The sequence below is a fragment of the Colletotrichum lupini genome, chromosome 5, assembly GCF_023278565.1.
Source record: "Colletotrichum lupini chromosome 5, complete sequence".
Taxonomy (NCBI): Eukaryota; Fungi; Ascomycota; class Sordariomycetes; order Glomerellales; family Glomerellaceae; genus Colletotrichum; species Colletotrichum lupini.
This window is the reverse complement of record NC_064678.1, coordinates 1,299,793-1,308,290: the sequence shown is the minus strand read 5'-3', so window position 1 is coordinate 1,308,290 and position 8,498 is coordinate 1,299,793. Positions and strand designations below refer to the sequence as shown.

The window sequence follows — 8,498 nt, the reverse complement described above, 5'->3', positions numbered from 1 at the left end:
TTACTAGCTATTTCTTTTAGTAAATAGGCTAGGATTTTCTTTATAAACCCTATAGCCGATTAAGTATAGGCCTAGGTAATATTACGGCTCTAAATTTCGTATCCTCTTTTTTATAATAATACTATTAGTACTATTATTAATCGTTAGCTATAGTACTATATAATAAGCAATTATATAAATAATATTACTTTTTTAACGTTACTATACTCTTAAATTATATACCTAGACTTTTCGTATAATTAGGGTATTTCTTTTTTTAATTTTATGAACTATTTATAATTTAAATATACGGAGGTTTATATACTTTTCTAAGTCGTAGAGGATAAATCGATAGACCTCTTAATTACGAAGAGTGTTTACTTTGATAAGATCTAATCTTGTATATAGCTTTTTAATAATTATAATTACGCTTTTTTTATATAGTTTAATTATTAGCTCGAAATTAGCTTTCTTTTTTACTATATAAAAAGTATTAATTATTTCGTTATTAATAATAAATTACTATATTAGGGCTTATTATCGTGGCTTTTTATAACGTCTCGTTAGTAATATTAGTACCCTTTTAATAATTTCCTTTTCCTTATTATTTATTAGTATTACCATAACGATTTTATTAAGGATAATTTCTTATATTTTTGTTACGGGTTATATAGTTTCCCTTAGCTTTTTTTTCTTATAAGTTAGAAATTATTTTACTAGGATTTATATAATATAGTCTAATTATTATAATTAATACTTCGAGGGGCTAGTTACGATCCCTTATAACTATATAAAATTATTTATTAACGGAAATTAATTTATATAGCCTAGCTTATTATTAAGTAATTTTATATTATATTTATATATCCGAATTTAGTAATATATTTAAATTACTTTTTATATTAGGCCTATTATACGTAATAATTACTTCGTTAACTTACCTTTTTATATTTACTTTATATAGTACTCGTGTTATTTTTTTAACTATTTAGGCTCGTTAGTTTATATTTAATAACGTGTAAGAGATTAGGCTATGAGCACTTAACTAGCGAGGCTATAATATAAGTATAGGTATATTATAAGACTAAAGCTTATAGAGTCCTTCGTAAGGGCTCTGCTTTTTAGAAAGTTCTTTTATAATGCGATCCGTGTACCGGTCGCTAAGTTATCGGCGTCTTGTCGCCGGCCGCATCCCGAATCTATTATATAATAATAGCGAGGCTAAGGTCGTTTTTAAATATATTCTAAATATTAATAGCGTTAGTATAAGTCCGTTAGGCCTTATAGTATTATTATAGTATTTAAGTACTATTTAGAGGTATTCGTTATTAATAAAATTAGAATTTTCTTTTTTAATAATTCTAAATACCCTTTTTAATTACTAATATACCCTTTTTATTTTTTTAATACTATAATACGCTTTAATAAGTATAATCTTTAGTTATATACTATAGGCCGTTATATTCTTTTTAAATTCTACTAATTTAAAACTAGTATTAGCGTCGGTTTTAATACTATCTAGCGGTCTTTAGTATATATCGATCTATCCCCTTTATAGGGCTACTTATACTATTTTTATTTATAAATCTTAAAGGAATTATTCTATTTAAAAGGATATAGCTATATTGATTATATATAGGATTAGTTAACTATTTAAATAAAGATATTAACGACGATTGTTTAGTTAAAGTTAAGCTTATTATATAATTTAAACTTAAATTTATATAGGCTTTATATATTTATTTAGTATTAGTAATATACTTTCGTTAATTACTTTAGCGCCCCTATTTTAATATTATTATTACTTAATTACTTTAGGAGGTTATATAGCCTTATAACTAACGGGTACCCGAATTTTCAATATAGCTATTTAAGCTTATCTTTTATTAAGTAATTAATTAATTTTATATTATTAATAAGCCCTATAAACGGATACCCCTATTATTATTTAATTATTTTAAAATACTTATTACTAGAGATTCTGTTCTTTATATTATTAAATATAATACTTAGTTAATCTATATTTTTTAAATATAAGAAAAATAGGGTATTAATAAGTAAAATATAAAAAGTTATCGTTCTAAAGTACGTTTTTATTTTTATTATACTTAGGGCGACGATTTTCTTACTTAGGCCGAAGTTAATTCTCGTAATATTTATTATTAACATATTAAGCATTATTAACGCAATTTTTTATAGCGCTTAGAATTACTCTTTTTTTCTTATTAATTACTATAATACCCTAGTATTTAGGATAATCCTATAGAAATTATCTAGGCCGTACTTTTTATTTACGTAGAATATTTATACGTACTTAGTATTTAAGGGATTTAAGTAGTATAAAAAGGACCCCTCTAGTTATTTTTAGATTTACTTAGTACTAAATTTCTTTTTTTTAAATATTAAGAGAGGTAGCGTTTTTTCTTTAAGTATTAAGAAAATAAGCTTCGGCCCTATTAAATTTACCTTTTTAACTACTTTTATATCTATTATTTAAGGGACCTTTTCTTATTATTTATAAATAAAAGCTTACTTATTAAAAGCTTTTACTACTTTTTATTCGTTTAGCTTTATATATTTTTTAGAAATTAACGGGGTAAAAAAAGAGTAGTTAATATTATTAATTTTATTATAATTTAATTTATTAATATAGGGGGTAAGATTCTTTTTATTTTTTAAACTTTTTATAGGGGGCGGATACTCTAGGCTACTACTTTAGCTACTTTTACTAAGTTTTATATTCTTAAATCTACCCTTATATATAATAAGGAATTAGCTAAACTAATAAGGGCTAGTTTTATTATTTACTACCCTCGACTTTTTATATTATTTATATAATTTAATATACTCTTTTTTAAAATAGTTATTTAACTAATATTTATCCTTTTTATAAATATAGTATTACTTTCTTTATTACTCTATTTACGAATTAAATCTCTACTTATTTAATAAATCTAGGCCTCTTTACTAGCGATTACTATATTTAGCCTCTTTTCTTTTTTTATTATACATTCGATTAATTTAATATTATTAATAAGGGCTATTATATACTTAAAAATAGGTTTAATATAGTATTCTTATTTTAATATTAAAGCTAGATCTTAGCTTTAAGTAGAGCGTTTTATAGTTTTTAAGTACTTAGTATAGGGTTATCTTTATTTTAATATACGCTAAATTATAATATAAAAATATTTAACTTTTTATTTATTAGTTCCCTTATTTAGCTAGGTTTTTACTAGCTTATTAATTTAATTAATAAGCTTTTGAAGGATTTTTATTTACGATTTACCCTTTATTATCCTAATTATAAATATAAAAAAATCGCTCGTAGTTTAAATAAGAGCTTTAGGTTCTTATTACAAGTCTTAAAGCGGCTTTAAATTACGTTAATAATATTAAAAAAGTCGTTTTAATTAAGATTACGTATTATTTTATAATAGTAATTAAAGGCTTTGCTTATAAGGACGATATTAATTACTAAATAGTATTAGTATTCTCTAATCCCGACCTTTTTATAATAATTATAAACTATTATTAAGGTTTTTTATAAGACCTTATACTTCCCTTTAAAATATAATTTCTTTTTTAAAAAGATTTTTTTAAGGTCTATAAATTATTTTATATTTATTATTATATTTTTAGTATTTATATACGATCCCTGCGTCGCTACGTATTATTAATAACTTCGGGTCGTTTATTTCTTCTATATTAGCCGATTAATACTAAATTTTATATTAATAATAGTAACGAATTATAAATCGAAATAGGCGGAATTATTAATTATCGTATTTTTAGTATTATATTTTACTTCTATATATTTTTTTATAATAATAGATTATTATTAGTAATTATAAAAAGGAAATCTACGTTATGTTTCTTTTTTAAAATTTATTAAAGCGATTATACGCCCTATTAACTTATACTTAGTTTTATAATACGAATTCCTTTTTTATAATTATTATTATTAAGATTCTATATAGTTCTTATAATTATAACTGCGCTAATAATACCCCTTATTCGTAAAGGAATTTACTAACTATTTTTATAATTCTTAAGCTTATACTTACGAACTATTTATTTAGTTAGTAACTAAGGTTATTTATAATTTTATAAAATAGGGGTTATCCCTATAGCCCTTTTTTTCGTAAACCTTAGTTAAATAGATTAATACTATATTAATTTACTTATTATTAAGCTAATTTATAATTCTATATATTTATATTCCTTAATAATCTAGGTTAATATTTACTTATTTATAAAGGATTAGGATTCTATTTAAGATTAAGTTCTTCCTTTTTTTCCCTTATTTTAACTTATTAAGAGTTATACTTTAGCTCGTATTTATATTAATAATTATTAGCGTATTTAATTTTAATAAGGATATATTTAATCTACGTACTAGCCATAATAAATCCGTACTTTTATTACTTAACGAATTTATTAAAGTCTAGGAGATTCCTATTTCTTCTTACTATTTTATTACTATTCTCGTTTTTATTATTTTTAATAATTACTATTACCTTTTTAAATTACTAGCTATTATACTTACTAAGATCTTCCTTTTTATTTAGTATAAAAAGGTAGGTTTTAATAGTTCTTTTTAATAATAATAATAATAAACGTTTATATTATTATAAGAAAGTATAATAATTAGTTTCGGGATCTTTATTAGTTACTAATTCTTTACTATTCTATATATTTTTAACTTTCTAAGCCTCGTACTCTCTATAATTTTTAAATAGCTTTTTTTTTTAACTTATCTTTTTTAAAGTAGTATTTTATAAAAATAGTTAAAAATAAATACTAAGTAGCTCGTAAAGGAGCTATATAAATTATTAAGTACGGTTAGTAAAGTTAAGCCTTTTTTTTTATAAAATTATAAACGTTAAGGACTTATTAAAAATACTTACTTATTACTCGTATTTAATAAGAGTAGATATTTTAAAAATCTTTTCTTTTATAGCTTCTTAATACCCTATTTTATATTTTTTAAATAGTTTTTTTTATAACTTAATTATAGTTAAGTACTTATTACTTACTAACGATCCTTTTTATTACTTAGTTAATTTTTTAAAATTAGTAATTTTATACTAAGAGTTAGTATAAAAAGAAGCCTTTTAATAATACTTTAAAAAATTCTTTTTTTTTCTTTTAAATCCTCGTTTTTTTAGCCTTTTTTTAAGTTAATAATAACTATAGCGGGAGGTCGTAAAATTACTTTAGAGTAGCTACTTCTTTTTAAGTTAATTTTTAAAATCTATAATATTCTTAATTTAATATTATTAAGACTTTTAAATCCCCTCCTCCCTCGTTAAACCGTTTTTTATATTATATTTTTAAATAATATTTAGGGAGTAGTTAAGGGGGTTATAAAAAGATTATTTAGATTATAAGCTTAAGGTCGTATTTATAAAATCTTTATAATAATAGACTTTTTTATATACTATAGATCTCTTAGTTTTATAACTCTTATATAAGTTCTTATTACGCTTATTAAGAATATTTACGTTTAGAAATCCCTTTTTTTAATTATATAGTACTTTTTTATATTATATTAATAAGCTCGTCCGTCGTACTAATTAATTAAATAAGTAGTTACTTTATAAGTATTTCTTTTTACCGATTTAACTAGTTAATTTCTAATTATAGGCCGGCTATAAAAAAGTTATTTAATAAAAAAGCTACTTAAAATAATAGTAAAAAACTAATTACTTAAGTAGTTCTATTAATTAACGTAGTTTAACGTAATAAATATCGACTTTTTATAAGTAATAAAGGGCTATAATTATTTAATTTCGTACGGTATTTAAGGATCGCCCCTTTTTATTTATTTTTATAAGGTTAATTAATATAAATCTCTTATCCTATATAGTATTAAGAGGTTATTTTTTTTTATATAATAAGATATTTTATTAATTTATAATAATAGAATTTAATTATTAATTAGTATTAGTATTTTTATTATAGGGTAGTTAGTTCGAACCGTAGTTAATAAAGAGATTAATTAAATTATATAAATATCTACGTAGGTATAAAAAGGAGGTTCTAACCGTAGGTTAGGCTAGCTATGATAATCGTAAATAGGGCCCCTAATTGGCCCCTGCGCAGTCGGCTATATGCCGCGGTCGAATTAGACTTCTAATCCGATAGGTATGGCATGGTGCCGACGGATCCCGCGCTGCTCGACGCGAATACCGGCGACGAAGAAGTGCTAATGATTAGCAAAATGTGCGAAAAGGCGAGCCTCACGATGGACAACAAGGCACTTGTCCCCTTGCTCTCCTGGGATCGGTGTTTGGGTATGGCGATTTGGTGTTGGTGTTTACGGGGGTCTGAGACCGACAAGGAGTTTATAGAGAACGTGAAGCCATTTGTTCTCGATCCGTTGAAGGATACGAATGTTTTTCCAGGTTCTGGCTAGGTCGGCATGGCATTCAATGGGAAAAAAGAATAGACGAAAAATATGACTAAAAAATTTGGTACACTAGTAGCGTTCGATTTGCTATGACGTAAAGGCTCTTTACAACCTGACTATACTACTCAGTACGCAATTCCATACAGACTATACTATGCAGCGCCTCGACAAACATCACGAACATGCTGGCCATACCACGGCACAAGGCCACGCTCGCCACGGCCTCCGACCACAAGGCTGCTCTATTTTTCTCACTTTCTCTCTCCCTTTCCGTCGGCGCAATTTTGCTGCGGCGGCGCCCACTCGGCATCCAACTCGGCCAACAGTGATAATCAAGGGGGGTTTCGGCCTAGCGTGCCGGTGGGATGAGGCGGGATAATTTTCCTCCTCTGGACCTAGTCGAGTGGGGTCGCGCGGTGACCGACGATTCCAAGGCTTTATGCACGACAGAAGCCCAATGTGGGCGGCCTGGGGTGGACTTGCCCCCGGCTCAGGTGGGATAGAGAATTCATAGTCAAATTAGATGTCTGCCGCCATCATTTACCGCACTGAAATGGCACTGACAGAGCGGTCACCGCGCCTCAACGAAGTATTCAGTTGCAAGCAAAAAGCTCCGAGACAAGTCGCCGAGTAGTTTGCGATAACGAACGTAATACTCTCGAAACCTTCCATTGCTCGAGACGACCATCATCAGCTATCCTAGCGTCTGATTTACAGAACCGATAACGATCTGTACCGCGGGCAATACGCACATACTGTACCTAGTAGATCATGGCGGACTCTATTCAATGGACTCGAGTGCTCCAGCTCGTCAACCTCCTGGGCGTCACTCATCTTGCCGGTACCGTGATAATCAGCTGATCAGAACCCCGTCTAATTCCGGAAGCGTGGGAGGCTAAAGTCATCTATAGGCTACCAATTTGGGACGGACAAAATTGCCATGTACAGCATCCTAAAACTCAATGACAAGGACACCATAGTAAAGCTCTGGTTCCGGGGCTGGGACTTTGGCCGAGTGTACGGCCCCGCAATGGTTGTCGGCACGGCCGCCGTTTTTGGCTTCCTGGCATGGAACGGTGCGCGCCCACTTTCCTTACTTCGCCCCCCGTCCACCTCCTAACCTGGACACTACCCTGCCCTTTCTACCACAGCTCCCGCAACTTTAAACAGACGAACAGACCTCTCTCATTATTAGAAAAAAAAACACATATCGGCTAACGAAAGATAACAGACGGCATCGCAAGTCCCGCATTCCCATTCAATCTCGCCGCCGGACTCCTAATGGGGGCCGTGGGCCCTTATACGCAATTTAGGATCTTCCCCGTTAACAACAAGCTATCGGATTAGAAGTCTAATTCGACCGCGGCATATGGCTAACTGCGCAGGGGCTAATTAGGGGCCCTATTTACGATTATTATAGCTAGCCTAACCTACGGTTAGAACCTCCTTCTTATATTTACGTAAATATTTATATAGTTTAATTAATCTCTTCGTTAACTACGGTTCGAACTAACTACCCTATAATAGGGATACTAATACTAATTAGTAATTAAATTCTATTATTATAGATTAGTAAAGTATCTTACTATATAGAAAAGACGACCTCTTAATATTATATAAGATAGGAAATTCGTACTAATTAACTTTATAAAAGTAAATAAAAAAAGAGGCGATTCTCGAATACTATACGGAATTAAGTAATCGTAGCTTTTTATTATTTACGAGAGGTCGACGTTTATTATATTAAACTACGTTAATTAACGGAACTACCTAAGTAACTAGCCTTTTATTATTACCCCGGATAGCTTTTTTACTAAACGACTTTTCTATAGCCGGCCTGCGATTAGAAATTAACTAGTTAAATTAGAAAAAGGAAATACCTACGTAACGACTACTTACTTAATTAATTAGTATAACGAACGAGCTTAATAGTATAATATAAAAAAATACTACGTAATTAAAAAAGGGGATTTTTAAACGTAAATATTCTTATTTAGTAGTAAAAGTAACCCTATAGGAGTTATTAAGCTAAGAGATCTATAGTATATAAAAAGGTTTATTATTACGAAGATTTTATAAATACGACCTTAAGCCCGCAATTTAA

At 28.2% G+C, this 8,498-nt stretch overlaps 1 protein-coding gene across 1 annotated transcript; it reads left to right on the top strand.

The window, feature by feature from the left end:
* Positions 1 to 6,136: 6,136 nt before the first annotated feature.
* On the top strand, positions 6,137 to 7,771 carry CLUP02_09806 (uncharacterized protein; the record flags this gene model as incomplete). Its single annotated transcript, XM_049288784.1, has 9 exons — positions 6,137 to 6,389; positions 6,524 to 6,719; positions 6,794 to 6,888; positions 6,961 to 7,027; positions 7,089 to 7,098; positions 7,163 to 7,235; positions 7,306 to 7,470; positions 7,626 to 7,684; positions 7,742 to 7,771. 9 exons carry the CDS (start codon positions 6,137 to 6,139, stop codon positions 7,769 to 7,771), a joined length of 948 nt encoding a protein of 315 aa, XP_049145928.1.
* Positions 7,772 to 8,498: the final 727 nt, after the last annotated feature.